Below are 19,995 nucleotides of genomic sequence, written 5' to 3'. Positions count from 1 at the left end.
TGTTTGTACTTAACTACCCCAATTTATGTTTATATTTCATTAGCTAACTGCTAATCAAGTCATCCTTCTGTCATTCTTATCCCATATGCCTGCTATTTTGCTACTATTACAGTACTTTATTGGTTTCTGTTGTTGTACTTTCTAGTTGCATAAGAAACAGCAGTCCAAGATGCCCTAGATTTGGTGTTTGGTTACACAAATACTTCTTCTGTGGCACATCTGCCTCGCATTGGTGAATATATTAGTTAATTCATTCTTAATAGTTCACATTTGCTTATATTGTCAACTATTAGCTTTATATAAACATTATACACTGGAAACATTAACTACATTCTCACATGCAGAATAAAGTTTCTGAAACATAACAACAGCAATGGACTTGAGTTTTCTTACTTTTCCCATCTAATTAACTGTAGGTAAGAGTTCTTAAGTCCCTTAGAACAAATATCTAAGTATACAATTTAATGCAATATATTTGTAAAGGTATGCACATTTTAAAATTTTGTATGCATAAAATGCAGACTTTTGCAGTATTTTTCAGTAAGTATATAGCTGGTCAGCATTTTTATCAATTTACAATCATTACACCAAACATTATTTTTTTAATGATTATCACCAGTTGTTGACCTTTACAATGAGTATTGTTTCAGGTAAGAAACTTCTGAGGATATTGTTCACAGTCAGAATTTAATAAGAAGTATCAAGCTACAATATCCAACTGTTTGCCAGTTAACAATAATGGAAATTCCTGGCTGGAGCAAAATGTAAAATAAAGGAAAGGCAACCACTCACCTGTAGCAGATCAATGCATGGAGTATATAAACACACAACAGAAAAGAACATTCACACTAGCTTTTGAGCAATAGCTCTTTCTCTAGCAGCAGTACACACATTTACACACACATTGACACAGAAACCCAAATGCACACTCCCATCACTACAGCAAGCATGCGTTTGGATGTCTGTGTGGCTGTGTGTGTATGTGTGCTATTGCTGGAAAAAGAACCATTGCTCAAAAGCTAGTGTGAATACTGTTTTCTGTTATCCATTATAGGTGAGTAGCAGCCTTTCCCTTATTTTACCTGTTTGCCAGTTTACATCACTGTATCATCCAGATGAGCATTAAAACGTGTGCTGTAATCACACCTATAACAACAATTTTGCATGTCCACACAAAATTAAAAACAAATCAATAAATAAAACAAACTATGTACTTCTCATACAAATACCTGAGTAATTCATTAATATCACACTATATGCACATATTCATTGCATGGCTTGAATATTTGAACAGTGTCTGTTAGAGTCTCAGACAAATATTCCTTGATACTTTGTGGTAGTTTAAGAAGCTGTAGGTCACTCCGTGTGCGCACATACTTCAGAATGATAGCTCGGCAACGATCTTGCAGGTTTACAAAATCACGTTTTGTTGTTATTAATGTCATTTCAGTCTTTGCTGCAGTTGAACAAACAATGGGATACAGGGGCTCACGCACCTCATTAAGGCCTCTGAAAGCAACACCAAGGCAAGCCCCATCCTTGTAGTATGTAATTGTTCCTGCTATCCCATCAAATAAGATTCCAATAGTTGTAGATTCATTCTCCTGTAAAAATAATGAAAGGTTAAGGTGAAACAGAGTATTAATTTGTTACGTCTTCTTAAAGTTATGTACATATTCATTGCTAAGAACTCCACTGTATGGTGGAGTCTTTGCTCACACTATTCTTTATGATGTTTGTGAAGTATCCACCATAAACAGGATCTGAGTCACTTGATAAAATGAATATACTTATTCTGTTGGTATACATATACAGGTTGGTTGATCAGATTGAAGTGTGGCTATTTATTTGGGAAGATTTTATTCTGTTTTTAGAAACACTGTCTCATTATGGTTCTTCAATAAACTTGCTAAAGATGATCCACAGTGATTTTTGATGAAAGAAAGTAATTACATAATCTTATCTGAAGAGTGGAAGTGGAAAATGTTCTAAGTGCCAAATATCACATTAGTCAGGATGTAATGAAATCTATATGCTGACAAGAAATCAGCCAAATTAATGTTTTGACATGTGGAATTTAATTGTTTTGGCTGAGGTGAGACATGATGGCTGGTGCTTTGATGGTGGGCAGAGCACCGACCAGGGAGCTGTCAAAAACAGATGATAGGCTGGTTTTTCCTAAGAAATAGGAAGCATCCAGCGGTTAGAGGTGTATATCTGGTACAATGGCAGCTTTTTCTACATGTTTGAAGATGATGATATTTATATACTTCTTTATTCTGCAATAATTTGATGTTTCATTGTAGTGCAAGTTGGTAATCAATGGCTCTGAGGTGCATATGAGACAATAATATTATAAATATCACAAAAATAAGTTATTCTGACAACAATCATTGAATTTTAATAAATGCTGATCACTGCAAGCGATCTTTATAAACAAGATATTGGATAATAGCTTAGGACTCCAGCTATCATTCCTGAATGCCATATATTTGTACACATTTTATTTGTGGAGTTATTAAATTTTTTTATATCTTTTGTATTATTTAACTGCAGTAGATCATCAGATTCACCACAGTTACACAGAAAAAAGCAGTATGGCAATTCTCAGGTCTCCCCATACTTTACCATGTTACATTTACCTAAATTATTAACGGTTTTAGATTTATTGAACTAAAAGTTAAGTTGGCCAATATTAAAAAATATGCAACTTGAAAACAGTAAATTATTCATAAGATTTAATACCATCACTAGACTTAGCATGAAAAGATGCATCAGTTAAGCAAGCCAAGTTTATATTTTCATATGTTTTAGTATGTATTCTTTATTATATGTTCTGTATACTGCTATATTATGAGAAGTCATCGTTTACGGCTGTTCCCAAAGTAATGTTGTTACCAAAAATCTTGAAAAGTTCTTGACCAATTTACTTCAAATTTTATACAATACTCTAATAAATATTCGTAAGGACATAGGCTATATATGTCTTTAAACAACAATGTACATGTTTTCGTTTTCTGTTAAAACAAGTGCCAGAAAGAAAATGCTGTGCTGTGTAAATGTATGGTTTTGTTTTCTTTCTCCTGGTTTTAACTATGATAGCAGAACATTTGGTACCATTAGACAAACTGATTCTCCCATGTATGTTCTTTCTCCTTATACAGGGTGAGTCATGTAAGACGTAACACCCCCTTTATTCCAGGGGCAATTGCATGTATCGGCAAGCGGTTTTCGACAAATCATAGTGGACTATGGGGCACATACATTGGTACATGCACAATAATCACAACATTTATATTGACTGAGATAATGAGGCAAATACATGTTTTTTAAATGGGACTCTATACTTCTTTTCCATCATTCGAACGCACTTTAAAAGATGCATATAGTGATGTAACACATGTCGATATTGTGATTCAAACTTTGCTTAAAAGACGCTGGGAAATATTGCACGATTGATGGTCGTAAGCAGCTGCAGACTTTAAACACCCAGAAAGCAGGCCGCATCGTACAACTAGAAGGTCATGCGACGTTGAACCAGTAGGATGTGTATCTCCTATCCAGACATAGTTGCTGCTGGAACTTTATGTCCAGATATGTACACAAATCAGGAGAAGTTAGACATGTTACTTCTGTATGGCAAATGCCATAGGAATGCTGTCGAAACCGTATGGTGGTACAGGGATATGTATCCTGATCGTTGATGTCCTACTCGCCAGGCCATTGCAAGAATGATTACTACACTAGTGCGAACAGGCAGCTTTAACAGCAAACAAAGGATGAGGAAGAAGACTGTGACCGACAGAGACCATGAAGAGGCTGTTCTGGCCATGACATTTATCGATCCTCACTGTGGCACAAGACGTATTGCCGCGGAATGTGGGGACAGCCAGATGAGTGTCATGCGCATTCTGCACTGGCATAAGTTCCACCCATATCACCTTTCACTCCATCAGGCACTTGAAGGACACAATTTCGAACATCGTATGGAATTTTGTTGGTTTGCTCTGGAACGCCTGTGAGCTGATAATACATACTTCAAATGTGTGCTCTTCACCAACAAAGCAACATTCACTAATCACGGGAATGTAAATTTATGTAACATGCACTACTGGGCAGCTGAAAACCCATATTGGCTGCGTCAGGTACAGCACCAAAGGCCATGGCGCGTCAACGTGTGGTGCGGCATTGTAGGAAATTACATCATAGGACCTTATTTCATTACAGGAGTATTAAATGGAAATAAGTATGGAGACTTTCTTAGGAACATTCTACTCATTCTGCTAGAGGAGATACCACTCAATGAGCACCTGTGTATGTGGTTCCAACATGACGACTGCCCAGCTCACTCCTCACGTGTTGCAAGTCAGATATTGAACGAGACATTTCCTGACCGCTAGATTGGACGGAATGCTGCAGTACAGTGGCCTGTCAGGTCCTCCAATTTGACTCCACTTGATTTATTTTTGTGGGGAACACTGAAAGACGCGGTCTACCGCGAAGCCTCAACAATGCCAGATGACATGCGCTGCTGAATCATCGCAGCTTGTTCTGCCATATCATCTACTGACCTTTCATCTGTTACCCATTCTCTTGAATGTCGATTACAGATGTGTCTTGCATTCGAGGGTAAACCATTTGAGTACATGCTTAAGTTAAATACAACGCCGTGTTTTGTTAAGAACACTAAGAATTGTGAAGGTTATTAATAGGTACCAATGTATTATTAAATGATATGTGTCAATGACCAGTAACATCCTTGAAGTATAAATGTAACGTGTGTGAACAATGTATACCACGTAGGTTGTCCTTCTGTCGTGTTGTTTGATGGGTGGTGGTCAGCATATGAAAGTGAATAAAATGATTATCTTATCAAATGTGTATTCTCTCTAATTGTAATGTCCAATACTATCTGTGGAAACAATAGTTTCACAGCAGATGCTTTGTTACCCCACAGACACACTCAGGCGTCACCTAGTGAAGACTTTCTATGACGCATCCATCAATAACATTATCAGCAGCTTACTGTGCATCGGGTGTGACATACAAGCAGGAAGGGGGCAAAGCTTAAATGAGAAACTGCGTGATAAAGTGGTTGCTATGTTCACACAATAACTATTCAATTCAGCTTGGAAATGTCCATGCATTTGGCATAGTTCTCATAATCCCCTTTTGATATGCAATTAGCTAGCATGTGCCACAGTTAAATATGAAACTCAGCTTGCCACCCTTGTACCTATGGTGTATCTTGAAGAGGGCGGATGAGGATTTATCTATGTAGCGTAGGCCGTGCATGCTGCATAGGGCATGGCAACTTGGCCTTCGGGTCACACGAGGCGTGTTTACAGTCTGCAGCCTCTTCTGACGACCTCAACCTTCAATTGTACAATATTTCCCAGCGTCTTTTAAGCAAAGTTTGAATCACAATAGCAACATGTGTTACATCACTATACACTTCTTTTCCAGAGTGTTTGAATGATGGTAAAAAAGTATAGCATCCCATTTAAAAAACATGTACTTGCCTCATTATCTTTGTTAATATAAATGTTGTGATTATTGTGCTTGTACCAAAGTATGTGCCCCATAGTTGGCTATGATTCGCCAAACACTGCTTGTCAATACGTGCAATCGCCCCCAGAAGAATGGGGGTGTTATGTCTTAAACGACTCACCCTGTATATAATTTTGGACAAAAAATGTATTCACAACTATGTGTCATTTTTGTTTTCTTCCTCTCAGTCAGTTTTAAAGGAAAACAGGGAAGTTGTATTTAGAATATTACTATGGAATCTGAATCATCTAAAAATGTGTAATCCTAATCGTTTATGGATTAAGACTATGTGAAACACTGTCAATGAAGCTACTATACTCACAGGTGCAGCAGTAGGAGAGATCTCTCACATACTGTGTATCAATGATTCCAACTGATTCACTCATTCATTTTAACCGATTTCAGCCACAATCAAGGATTAGTTGGCAATTACAATAAACAAGGCTCAAAGTTGGAGAGAAGCAGGAAGAGGAGACAAACAGAGACAGGGGAAGGCAACTGTCAGAGAGATGGTGAAGTACGGGATGGGCAGAGAGGAGGAGAAGGGCAGAGAGAGGGGGGAGGAGGTGGACAGAGAGAAGGAGAAAAAGGAGATTAGGACATACATCCAACTCCTATACATATTAAACAACTGTGAAGCATTTCTGGGTTACCTAGAGTGTTATAAGCACATATGTGCTAGATACATGTTTAATTATTTATACTAAACTTTTATGTGAAGAATATTGTGTCTGATCTCTACAGTGGAACTGGGAGAAAATGATCTTGCATTTAAGCCATATATCTAAGTTGTAACATTACTCTTATGCAAATGGTGGTCCATTTTCTTTATTTTATGTGCAGGTACAGTGAGGAAAAACAAGTTCTCATTGGCAATAGCGGATACACACTCTAGTGTTCTGAGTGGCTCTTGGGAGCAAGGAAGGTATTGTGAAGCTGAGTTGGGAAACACTTTGTGTTTGAAAGCCAAGTTTGGTGCAGAACATTCTACATCATGGATCTGGTAGTGTTGATTTCTGGATGGCAAGTGGCATTCATTTGTGTTTACAAAATTTCTTAGTCAAGTGGGACTTAAACTCTGAGAACTGACTGGAACTTCAACATTTTTTGAGTATTAGAGGATGTGCAAGATTGAACTATAATTTATTTCAGTCACTCTTTTGGAATTCATACTGGATAGAGTACGAGAATCTTCTTGTGAATTCACGTGTGTTAGTATGTTCATTGTCATGAGTGCACTTTAAATATTTATGATTTGGCAAACAAGTCATATTTAGTTAATGGAATGGGACTCTATTTTTTTTGCATCCCAGTATATCTGCATAGCATTTGAGGAGTCTGCTGTCATTCTAGGTACACATATACATAAGCTTAACTGCATCTGAAAACTATGATCATTTTATTTCATATTTTAATAATTTGTTGTATGGCCACCATTTTTAATGATTTCCACGTTTGACTGTCTGAATAAATCAGTTAATTCAATTTAAACCATTTGGTGTTGTGTACATAAATTATTCATTAGAATGAAACCCCTTTCATCAGTTATTATTATTCAATTTTATTGCAACATGTTTGACTTAATAATTCACATTAAATGGCAATACTTAGATAAGTATACTGCAGCAAGTTTGGCTGCTGGGTAGGACTGCAGACATATACAACTCGATTGTATGACTACATCAAGCCACAATTCTGTATAGTGCTGTGCATTGCCTAGATACTGCACATAAAGGGATTTTGCAAATAGTTTTCTCATCCAGGATTAACATCATGAAACAATTCTTTGGTATGTTGCTAGTGTGATATATAATATGTGCCATCATTGTACTTATATTCTGATCAATGAGATATATGCGCTTTGCTAGTTTTGTGTATTGCTTACATCAATATACCAGTTCATGTTCCATGGTCTCAGAATTTTAAAAAAAGTTTATATCTACAATGTCTGTCAACAGTACAAATACAATGATGGGAAGTGGGCTTACACAAGTTGAAACCATTGGTGCTGAATACAGAAAACATGGTGAGTGTCTGAAACTGTGGAAGCAACACATTGAGTTCTACACAATGGCAACACAAATAAATACCAAACCATGAAATATGCAACTAGCAACAGTTATGTCCATGACTGGTATTGATGCCTTGGTTATAAACAATATGTTTGAATTTGGTGCCAGTGAAGAACCAAACCTTCAAATGATATTGAAAATGTTCGATGATTACTTTGTCCCAAAGGTAAATGTAACAACTGAAAGGTATGGATTGAACTCCTTACAACAAAAACCTGGTGAAATGTTTGACAAATTTTACACTATTGTTAATAAAAGCAAAGCTTGTCACTATGGCAACTTATTGAGTACAATTTTGTGAGACAAAATTGTCGTAGGTATTCACAGTCCTGTTGAGTCTGGAACAAAGGAAGACAATATGCTAATGTAAAGATAAATATAATAAAAGATTGTACAAGTTGCACTGGTAGCCATAATGTTAAGAAATGTCCAGGTTTTAAAAGCAAGTGTCATAATTGTCACATAATGAGCCATTTTGCAAACGAATGTAAAACTAAAAGAAAAATGGCTAAAAAATGTTGCCAAGGATGGATTCCAATCTTCCAATGAGGAGAAAGAAATGTTTATAAATGCTCTGCAAAACAATTGTAATTTTGATAAGGACTGGTGCAAAACTGTCATTTTTAAAAATGATGTAAGAGTAAAAGCCAAACTTGACACAAGTGTGCAATGTAACATCATAAACAGAAAAACAGCAAACAAAGCATATGCCACAATACCAGATTCTGTGATGAAAAAGCTACTTACCTGTAACACAAGTACAATAGATGTTCTGAGAGAAACCACATTCTTCTGCAAGGCTGGGAAAGGCTAGCAAATGGGAAGTTTTTACTGGTGGAGCTGGATTTCAGGTAGTCTCAGGACGAGAAACATGTTCAGAACTGAATCTGATAAAAAGAGCAGAGCTGATAAAAAAAGAAACATGCCAGGAGTCAAAATTTCAGATGAGAACATTATTTCAGCTTGAGATGTCTTAAAGATTTTAAGCATGACACAGTAACAAAGAAGGGGCTGACTTCAAGATAGCCGACAAGGGACCCACACAAATTGAGAAACCAAATATGAGATGAAATGGAGAAAATGATTGAAATGGGTTAAGCAAGCCAGCAGAAGTAGCTACACCTGCCGTGTCCCCTATGATAGTCATACACAAGAAAAGGAAACTTCGAATTTGCTTGGATCCAAGTGAAATTAATAAAAACATTTTTCAACATTACTATCAAATGAGGACACTGGAAGAAAGTAGTATAATGGTGAGAGGAGTAAAATATTTCACTTGTTTAGACTGTGGAAAAGGAGTTTGGCAAATCAATGTCAGAAAAAACTTCTAAAAATTTAATATTTTGGCCAAGATCACCATTTGGCTCATCCTCAGCCCCAGAAGTTTTTCAACAAGTCACATGTAAACTCCTAAATGTAATTAAGAATGTAGAAATTTTATAGATGATATTTTCATTTATACAAAAACAATAAAAAAGAACTTAATTAAGCAATGAAGCAAATTACACAGGGATTGAAAAATGCGGGCATTAAACTGCATAAAGACAAATGTGAATTTTGTGTGAAGGAAACAAACTTCTTAGGACACTTTTCAGCAGAGGATGGACTTCAACTTGATCCTGTTAAAATAAGTGCTCCTCAATATAAAAAGCAGCTCCAACATAGATTAGGGGAGGTGAAATAGTTATTTAAGTGTATACCACATCTTTCTGAACTTATGGTCCCGTTATGGGAGTTGCTAAAGAAAGAAGCTGAATGGAAATGGAATTTGGCACATCAGCAAGCACTTACCAAAATAAAAAAAATGTCTCACAACAGCTCCAGTGCTTCGTTATGATGATGTAAGCCAAGATGTAAAGTTGTTAGTTATTGCCTGCTGTGCTATTGCAAGATGAACAAACAGTTGCAAATGTTGTAAAGTCACTGCCACCAGCACAATAGTTACATCCACACATAGAAAAAGAGGTCATGGCAATTAAAGTTACAGTCAAAAAATTTCACAAATATATTTATGGGAAAAAGTTCATAACTGAAAATGACCATAAACTACAGGAAATATTTTTAAAAAAATCATTGAAGGTGTACCTCCAAGACTAAAACACACATTTTTTGAAATTTTGCCATATTCTCCTAAAATAATTTATAATGAAGGGTCAAATATACCAATACCTGATGTTCTAAGTAGAGTCGGAAAGGAACAAGAATATAAAGTGGAAATGGAAGAACTAAAAGTATTGTTAGTTTTACTTGTCAGTGAAGAATTCCTGGCTCAACTGGAAGCTATATTTATGATAAAGAATCACAATTACTTGTACCATATGCAATGCATGGATTTCAAGATATAATTAAGGAAATGCCTAAAGAATTATCACTTTTTGGACCGCTAAAGAAATCATTAATTATGCTGACAGAATTTTCCTCAAAGGGCAAAAGATAATTATACCTGCACAATTGATTGAAAGGATACTGGAATCAATCCATGAAGGACACTTTGATGTAGAAAGTTGTTGCAAGAGAGCTAGAGAATATGTGTGACATAAAACATCAAGAATTACATATCAAGTTGTAACACATGTGAACAGCACTCAAGGACTGAGATACATGAACCCAATATAGTGAAATCAGCATCTAGTTAACAATAACAAATAATTGCTGCAGATTTATTTTATTTTGGAAAACAAGAATATTTGCTCATAGTGGACCGTTATTGTGGATTTTTTGAATTTTATGAGATGCCAAACAATACCACCAAAGAAGTTTTAAAAAAATTATTTGGAATATCTGTATTGCTCGACACTGGTAATGGACCACCCTTCAACTCCAGGAAATTTATGGATCAGCTAAGTATTTATACCAGTAACCGTCAGACTTTGAGATCTGGATTTCCTAGAAGCAATAGCTTTGCTGAACATTATGTACAAACAGCCAAAAGTTTACTCTAGCTTTGCTGAACATTATGTACAAACAGCCAAAAGCTTACTCTCAAAGTGCCCAGTGAATAAAACAAACATATATTTAGCACTATTCAATTACTGAAACACACCACAGAGTTGGGGTTAACTAATCAGAGAACATTTTCAAGCAAAAGAAGAACCCTGCTACCCCTGCACTAGAAGCTCTCTGTCCACAGGCTGTAAAACCACAATAAGTTAGCCAAAAACTGAGAAACTTGACATGCCAGTAAAATAGCTATGTAAATAGACATAGAAAATCTGCAAATACTCCACAGGGAACTGACAAAGTTATAATACTGTTTGTTCATAGAAACTGGAAAGGAAGAGAAGTTATAAGATCAGCAAATGCTTCAAGGTTGCCAGTGGTTAAAAATATGGGATAGAAAGCTATACATATATAACACTCAACGTGTTTGACCAACAGAAGCATTCATCAAGGTGGAACTTGATGAAGAACTTCATGAAGAAGTCCAATGGAGCAGAAGTAACTCAGAACAGAGATTTGAGCTGTCAGACCACTGTCTCCAAATGGAAGATCACCAAAAAGCTATGCCAGACAATTGCGTGTCAAGTGATAGCAATGAGAAAATGTGAGGATTTCAGAAAAAAGGGGGAGATGTACTATATTAATGTGTGTCATGACTGTACTTATATTCTGGCAAAAATGTAAACTTGTTAGTATTATGTGTTTCATGTAACAATAAACCAGTTCATGTTACAGCAAGAGAAATAAATAAAAACAATGTATCTCTTTTTGTACATAACTTATTTGTGTCCAAAAAATGAACAGGTATTCAGATTTCAAATAATTACGCTGCACACCTTGTCACCACAAAAAACAATAATACAAATTAGAAAATAAATAATTTACTAAGAAGTTTCTTAAGTGCCATACCAGGAAACAGAGTGGTTCTGACACCAATAAGAAATTTTTAATAAGAAAGTTTTTGTTCCAAGTGCCATTAATACAGAGGCTCTATTTTTTATTTTTGATAATGCAAGCACAGAAATGCAGCAGTACTATTTTAACTAGTAGAACTGTAGTCAAAAAACATTTCTCATTTCTTTTATCAAAATTAATTCGTGAAAAAAAAAAAATCGCTGTTTTGGGTTCTATTTCTCAGGATCAAATGTTGCAAAGTTTAGTAAAATTTTGTGTACTGTTGGGAAAGAACTGGCATCATTGTCAACAGCTGTTTCTGTTTTCCAGCTGATAAACATTGCTGGTCTTTCAGATTAAGTATGGCATGGCCTAAATTTGTTGTGATCTTTCCTCCTTAGAATGCACTGATATTTTTCCATTCTTATGTTTCAGAGTAAGGATTTTTAATAACCATTTGAGGTGAATGACTATGAGATACTTTGATCATACTGAAGTTGGCTATCTTACACAACTGTATTGAAAAAATGCTTCAGCAGCATCTTTCAAATCAAATATGTCGGTTATATGCATTGGAATTACATGGAATGGGTTCATAGTTTTAGCTGACAGAGGTTCTGCAGGGAAGCGTTGCTTTAAACAAAGACCATGCACCTTCTTGTAATGAATGTTTGAAATATTTTTTTGTGATTTGACACTTGGAATAAGTCTTTCACTGAAACTGAAACTTGGCCAGTGGGATCCACTTTGCCTATTTAGGGGAAAACTTTTTGCCCTGTGTCAAGAAGAGGCAAACACAAAAGTGTAGGGGGTCTATTAATCATTCACATTTCAAACGTATGGTGAATAATGGTACCCATTATGGAAATGATAGCAACAGACACAAAAGAACATCAGGTGCATACAGTATGTATGCTTGGGGGCTTCATGCAACATGCTGAAGAGGTTATTCTGGCAGCCACTGTGGGAACTGGTCGCAACCAGCTGCAGAATGCTGGAACAAATACTGCCTGTCATCTGGGCTATGAGGTCATACTTTGACTCTGTGAATGGCAGAGAAGGTTTAGAAGATCAGCCTTGTGCATGGGGTTTCAATGACACTCACAATTTGCAACATTCTCTCCAGAACTGATTGTGGCCCCATCATTCTGAGATGAGTGGAAGAACTGAACCAGAGACTTTGAAGTTTCTATAACAAGCTCGACTGCAATTTTCTGGATATGCACCAGAGGGTTGAGGACGGTAGTGTCCCCATAAATGGTTGAGATGTGCACAACATATCATAAAGCATAGGGTTATAGATGTTGAATGGTGCGTGGAATGCTCACAAGTTTTTTTTTTAGATTAGGCAACTCTCCATCAAGTCCAGATAACAATAGCTGTAAGAGTCCCAAAACTATAAGTGTAAGATCCAAAAGAATTCCCCCTCTCCTTCCCACGGGTGAGAGTATGAAAGTCCTAGTAGTTAACTGTCAAAGCATGTACAACAGAGTGCCAGAGTTTGAAGCGCTCCTGAAATGCAGTGAAGCTCACATAATAGTAGGTACAGAAATCCAGTTGAAAGCTGAAACTGAAGTGTATTTTAAAAGGAGAGGCTAATGGGAAATGGAGGTCATGTATTTTGTCACAGTAGACAAGAAACTCAAATCCACTGAGTTAGAAATTGAAACTGCAAGCAAGATTGTTTGGGAAAGATTCAGTATCAGGGGGTGGCTTAAAATAGTAATTGGATCCTTCTGACATCCACCAGACTCACCTACTGATATAACCAAAAATTAAGAGAAAAACTCAGTGAGCTTGTATGTAAGTTGTCCAGTCATACTTTAATCATCAGTAGAGACTTTAACCAACAAACAATAAATTAGGAAAATTACAGTTATGTTAGTGGTAGGTGTGACAAGACATTCTATGAAACATTACTAAATCATTCTCTGAAAACTGCCTAGAACAGATAGTTTGGAACCCCATTAATGATGGAAATATATTGGATCTAATGGCAACAATTAAACCTGACCTATTTGAGGATATCCAAATCAAAACTGGTGTCAATGACCATGGTGCTGTTGTGATAACAATGATTACCAAAGTACAAATGACAAATACAATAAGTAGCAGAATATATGTGCTCAGTAAAGTAGGTAAAAATCCATTCATGATGGAAATATATTGGGTCTAATGGCGACAATTAAACCTGACCTATTTGAGGATGTCCAAATCAAAACTATTATCAGTGACCATGGCTCTGTTGTGATAACAATGATTACCAAAGAACAAATGACAACTGCAGTAAGCAGCAGGATATATGTGCTCAGTAAAGTAGGTAAAAAAGCAGTAGTGTCATGTCTCAATGAGGAGCTTGGAACTTTCAACACAGGAGTGGAGCATGTAGATCAACTATGGCTCAGGTTTAAAATAATAGTTGACCATGCACTGGGTAGATATGTACCCAGTAGAACAGTTCATAATGGGAGGGAACCTCCACAGTATACATTCACTGTAAAGAAACTTCTAGAGAAACAGAGATTACTGCACAGTGGGTGTAAAACAAGGCATAGGATTATAGATGTTGAATGAAATGCATTTGGCTGTCAAGAGCACAATGCGTGATACCTTCAATGGCTACTGTAACAGAATATTGCCAAACGATCTTTCACAAAACCACTAGAAATTCTGGTTGTATGTAAAGGCTGTTAGTGGCACCAAAGTTAGTGCCCAGTCCCTAGAGAAAGAGACACAAACTGAAACTGAGGGTGGTAAAGCAAAAGCTGAAATGCTTATGTTCCTTTTCAAAGGAAAACCCAGGATAATTGCCTCAATTTAATCCTTATACCACTGAAAAGATGAATGAAATAAGTATTAGTGTCAGTGGTGACAAGAACAGCTAAAACTGTTAAAATTGAAGAAAGCTCCAGGGCTCGATGGGATCCCTATCATATTTGATATTGAATTTTTGGCTGAGCTGCCCGATTCCCTTGATACAAGTTTTCAGTATGTCATGTGAGAAAAGTGTGAGATGGGTTTTGCATGATCAATGTTTTCAGAATCTATGCTGGTTGGCATGGAGGTGGTCATTCTGTTTGATATACTTCATTGCGTTTGAGCTGAGAATATGTTCTAAGATTTCAACACCATGATGTCAAGGATATTGGATGGTAGTTTTGTGGATCACTTCTACTACCCGTCTTGTAAACAGGTGTGACCTGTTCTTGCTTCTGTTTACTTGGCACCTTTTTATGTCTGAGGGCAGACATAAAAAGGTGCCAAGTAAACGGAAGCAAGAACGGGTCACACCTGTTTACAAGACGGGTAGTAGAAGTGATCCACAAAACTACCATCCAATATCCTTGACATCATGGTGTTGAAATCTTAGAACATATTCTCAGCTCAAACGCAATGAAGTATATCAAACAGAATGACCACCTCCATGCCAACCAGCATAGATTCTGAAAACATCAATCATGCAAAACCCATCTCACACTTTTCTCACATGACATACTGAAAACTTGGATCAAGGGAATCGGGCAGATACAGTATTTCGCAGGTAGATGCAGCATTTCTTGATTTCAAAAAAGCATTTAACTCAGTACCACATCTACACTCATTGTCAAAAGTATAATCATATGTGGTATCAAGCAAAATCTGTGACTGCGTTAGGGATTTTTTGAAAGGGAGGATGCAGCATGTTATCTTGGACAGACAGTCATTGTCAGATGTAGACATAACTTTGGTTGTGTTGCCAGGAAGAGTGTTGGGAATCTTGCTGTTTGTGTTGTACATCAATGACCTCATGGACAATATTAATGATAACCTCAGATTTTTTGCAGATTATGCAGTTATCTATAATGAAATACTCTCAGAAATAAGTTGCATAAATATTCAGTTAGATCTTGATAAGATTTCAAAGTGGAGCATAGACTGGAAACTTGCTTTAAATGTTCAAAAGTTTAAAGTTGTGCACTTCACAGCACAAAAAAGTAGTATCCTGTTACTGTAATATCAATGAGTTTCAGCTGGAATCAGCTGAAGTATAGTTACCTGAGTGTAGCACTTTGTAAGTATATGGAATGGAATGATCAGACAGGCTTAGTCATGGGTAAAGCAGGTGGTAGGCTTCAGTTTATCAGTAGAATACTGGGAAATGTAATCAGTCTACAAATAGAATGCTTGCAAATCACTTGTGCAAACCATTCTAAATTATTGCTCAAGTGTGGGACCTGCACCAAACAGGACAAACTAGGGATATTGAATGTATACAGAGAATGTCAGCATGAATGGTCCATGAGAGAGCATCACAGATATGCTAAAGAAACTGATCTTGCAGACTCTTGAAGGTAGGCAAAAACTATCCCGAGAAATCATACTTACAAAGTTTCTAGAATCAGTTTTAAATTATGACTTCAGGAATACATTACTATGCCCTATGTATCATTCACCTACGGATTGTGAGGACAAGATTAGATTAATTGCAGCTTGCACAGAGACATTTAAACTATCATTCTTCCCATAGTCCATATGTGTTTGAAATGGCAAGAAATCCTAATAACTGGTATAGTGGGATGTACCCTCTGCCATTCTCTTCACAGATGTTTGCAGACTGACAACTGTAGATGTCGATGTAGGTGTAGAAATGTAAAAAGTTGTAACAGTACTGAGAACACAATATCACTGGAAACATGTTTTTGAAAAAAGTAGCACTTACAATGTTTTGCATTTTCACTCTTCATTTGATTTTACCATATACAATAACTCAGAAAATACATTAATTTTTTTAAAAGAATATTGTTTATACATATCAATTAATTATACTTCAATCCCATTCTAGAAAAGTAGAGTCTGGTTAGTTAATCTCTAAAAGGCTACACAAATTTCTGAGCAATACAAGGATATGCATGTAAATTGTGTTACATTAGTAACTAAAATTACATTATGTTAAACTGTAAATAAACTTATTTAAATAACTTTTATAAAGTACTGGTATAAATACATTCAAATTTAAAATATGTATAGAACTGGAAAACAAAGCACAATGGGAGTTGTTATATTGAATTGTTAGTAGTAGTCGGCACATACTTGGCACAAAGTGTATGGATAACACATATACAACCATAATTTTCTAAGGCTTTGTAAAAGTGATGTAGTGTCTCCAATGAGAATTTTGCATAAGAACTGCAAGGCACCAAACTGACAGTGTGTAAAGTTTTGGGCAGTGACCCACCTATGTGCTTGTTATTGAATAAATACCAGTGAAAGGCAAAGATTATTTAACACTGAATTGTTTTATTTGTGATGACCTTCACCATTAACTGCAAAAATGTTATTGAAATAATGAAATTCCAGTAGTACTTGAACAGAGAACTTTAAACATTACTAGACTGGTACATCACAAGTAGAAAAAACACTTTGGTGCACTATCAGCTCTATCAGTAGATAGTGATAGCCTAACCTGAAAGGGGCGTGTGTAGTGTGTCCAGCGGCCACCATGCCACAGCAGGCCTTTGTGCGAGAGCCCCCATCCATTTTCATCCTCTCCAAGCAGATTCTTGAAAGCGTCAACATGTAAACGAGCACGCCGTGTACCCACGCCGAACATCATGCTGGTGCCGAAGACACGGTGTGACACTCGCAGTTCCCAGTAGTAGCGGCCATGATTGAGCACCCGTGTTCCTCGCACCCCAGCTGTTCCACTGCTCCAGTTAGGATGGAAGTGTGCCACCTGCCAGCAAGACACAAAAACATATGGTTGTTAATGTATTTCTACGTCGTCACACTAATTTATGTTATTGAATGCTGCTATCTGTCCACAAAGGGGATTGCTTTCAAATCACTTGTGCAAGCTAACACAGAGTATTGCTCAACTGTTTGGGACCCTTACCGTGTAGGAATAACAACAGCACAAATGGTCACAGGTTTGTTTGACCCTGGGAGAATACACACTGCTTGTCAGTTATTAAGAAATAACTGACACTTGCTATGGAACAACCAACAATTGCTGAGGAATGAGTGACAATTGCTGTGGAACACATGACTAATGATAGTAAAAGGAAATGTAGAGGGAAGGACATGTTAACTGCAGTGAAGCCTGTGCACAAAGACTCTGTATGCTTTCGACAGTTCATGCAGTACTGTGCTTGATGAAGGTGGTTGTGGAACCTATTAACATGATATTCCATGTGGTGAGGCAACATGTCTGCAAGACATCATCTGAGTGGTTATGACATGGATGAGCAGTTGGATGACTTGAAGCCGGTCACAGTGTTACTGCTGCAGCCCCAGTAATAGGTGTGTTGAGATTGAAAAAGGCTGCTAAAGGTGGAAATGCTATGCAAAAGCATGCCAGTGGTTGCTGATGGACCACCACACCGCAAGAAGGTCGATATGTAGCCTTAGCGGTGAAAGGGAACAGATATCTCACTCCTAGGCAGATCGCTGTAGACTTTGTAGTTGCTACTGGCACATGTGTCTCCGCCATAACCATTTCATGGTGATTAAATCAGGCTGGTTTATATGCTTGGAAACCTGTTAAATGCATCCTAGTGGAACTACACCTTTGTTGAGAAAGAGTTTGTTGGTGTAGGGAGCATGTTGCTTGGGGTCTGGAACAATCATCCAGACTGATGTTTTCTGATGAATCCTGCTTCACTGTACAAAGTGATTCTGGCCACTAGTTGATGTGGAGAGAGAGGGGAACATGTTATACACCACAGAATACTCATTAACATCATCCATATGGCTGAGGTGTTATGACATGAGCAGGCACTGAACACAATGGCTGAACACAGCTGCATATCTTTGCATGATGTATTGTTACAGCACAGTGATACTGCATGGAGAACATTCTTTATCATATCCATCTGGTTATGGGTGCAGCAGGTTCTGACTTTATGTTTATGGATGACAATGCCCACCCACACAGGATCACTGAGGTGTCAGACACACTGTAAAATGAAGATACTGAATGAATGGTCTGCCTGGACCTAAACCCAATACAGCATGCCTGGGATGCTCTTGGCAGACATGTATCTCAACAAACACTCCCACCCCAACCCTGCTAGAACTGAAAATTGCTTTGACAGAGGAATGGGACAATATTCCCCCAACAAGGACTCGTCAGCAGTTTGGTAAGCATGAATAAAAGGGTGCAAAATGTGCATTACTGCCTGAGGAGGGCATATTCCTTATTGAGAGTCTAATATCAACCTTTCTGTTAGGAGTATGACCTGTGTCAAACATGACTGTTAATTATGTTTGTTATCCTGCTTTACTATGTGGTGAAATTTGTACCACTGTCAAGCAGTATACTACACTGAAGAGACCAATGAAACAGGTACACCCGCCTCATATCGTGTAGGGCCCCTGAGTGGTGGAGAAGTACTGCAACATGATGTGGCATGGAATTGACTAATTTCTGGGGTAGTGCTGGAGGGAATTGATACCATAAATCGTGCAGAGCTGTCCACAAATCCATAAGAGTATGAGGGGGTGGGGTTCTCTTCTGAACAGCACATAGTAAGGCATCCCAGATATGCTCAATAATGTTCATGTCTGGGGAGTTTGGTGGCCAGAAGAAGTGTTTAAACTCAAAATAGTGTTCCTGGAGTCACTCTGTAGTAATTCTAGACATGTGGGATGTTGCAGTGTCCTGCTGGACTTTCCCAAATCTGTCGGAATGCACAATGGACATGAATGGATGCAGGTCATCAGACAGGATGCTTATGTATGTGTCACCTGTCAGAGTTGCATCTAGACATATCAGGTGTTCCATACCACTCCACCTGCACACGTCCCACACCATTACAGAGCCTCCACCAGCTTGAACTGTTCCCTGCTGACATGCTGGGTCCATGGATTTATGAGGTTGCCTCCATACCCGTTCATGTCCATCCACTTATACAATTTGAAACAAAACACGTCCGACCAGGCAACATGTTTCGAGTCATCAACAGTCCAATGTCGGTGTTGGCGGGCCCAGGCAACGTGTAAGGCTTTGTGTTGTGCTGTCATCAACATTACACGAGTGGGCCTCGGCTCTGAAAGCCCATATTGGTGATGTTTTGTTAAATGGGTTGCATACTGACATTTCTTGATCGCCAAGCATTGAAGTTTGCAGCAATTGGCAGAAGGATTTCAGTTCTGTCACGTTGAATGATTCTCTTCATTCATTGTTGGTCCCATTCTTATAGGATCTTTTTCTGGCCGCAGAGATGTCAGAGATTTGTTGTTTTACCTGATCCTGATATTCACGGTACACTCGTGAAAGGGTCGTATGGGAAAATCCCCACTTCATCACTACCTCAGAGATGCAGTGTCTTATTGCTTATGGATGACTATAACACCACATTCAAACTCTCTTAAATCTTGATAACCTGCCCTTGTAGCAGCAGCAACCAATCTAACAACTGTGCCAGACACTTATTGTCTTATATAGGCAGTGCCGACCGTAGTGCCATATTCTGCCTGTTTACATATCTCTGTATTTGAATATGCATGCCTATACCAGTTTCTTTGGCACTTCAGTGTATAGTCGCCTATGTATCACTTC

The 19,995-nt window shown here is 37.6% G+C and overlaps 1 protein-coding gene across 1 annotated transcript in view; it reads right to left on the bottom strand.

The window, feature by feature from the left end:
* Positions 1 to 721: 721 nt before the first annotated feature.
* Positions 722 to 19,995, bottom strand: part of LOC124798366 (SPRY domain-containing SOCS box protein 3) — an 87,604-nt gene continuing 68,330 nt past the window's right edge. Inside the window, exons 3-4 of the mRNA XM_047261735.1 lie at positions 16,900 to 17,169; positions 722 to 1,604 (exon numbers count right to left, since the gene is read on the bottom strand). Of these exons, the coding sequence (XP_047117691.1) occupies positions 1,248 to 1,604; positions 16,900 to 17,169 (627 nt within the window). The 3' untranslated portion in view covers positions 722 to 1,247. The remainder of the gene's footprint in view (positions 1,605 to 16,899; positions 17,170 to 19,995) is intronic.

Source organism: Schistocerca piceifrons, chromosome 5 (genome assembly GCF_021461385.2).
Source record: "Schistocerca piceifrons isolate TAMUIC-IGC-003096 chromosome 5, iqSchPice1.1, whole genome shotgun sequence".
Classification (NCBI taxonomy): Eukaryota; Metazoa; Arthropoda; class Insecta; order Orthoptera; family Acrididae; genus Schistocerca; species Schistocerca piceifrons.
The sequence above is the reverse complement of the archived record's forward strand: the minus strand, read 5'-3'. Positions and strand labels throughout refer to the sequence as shown.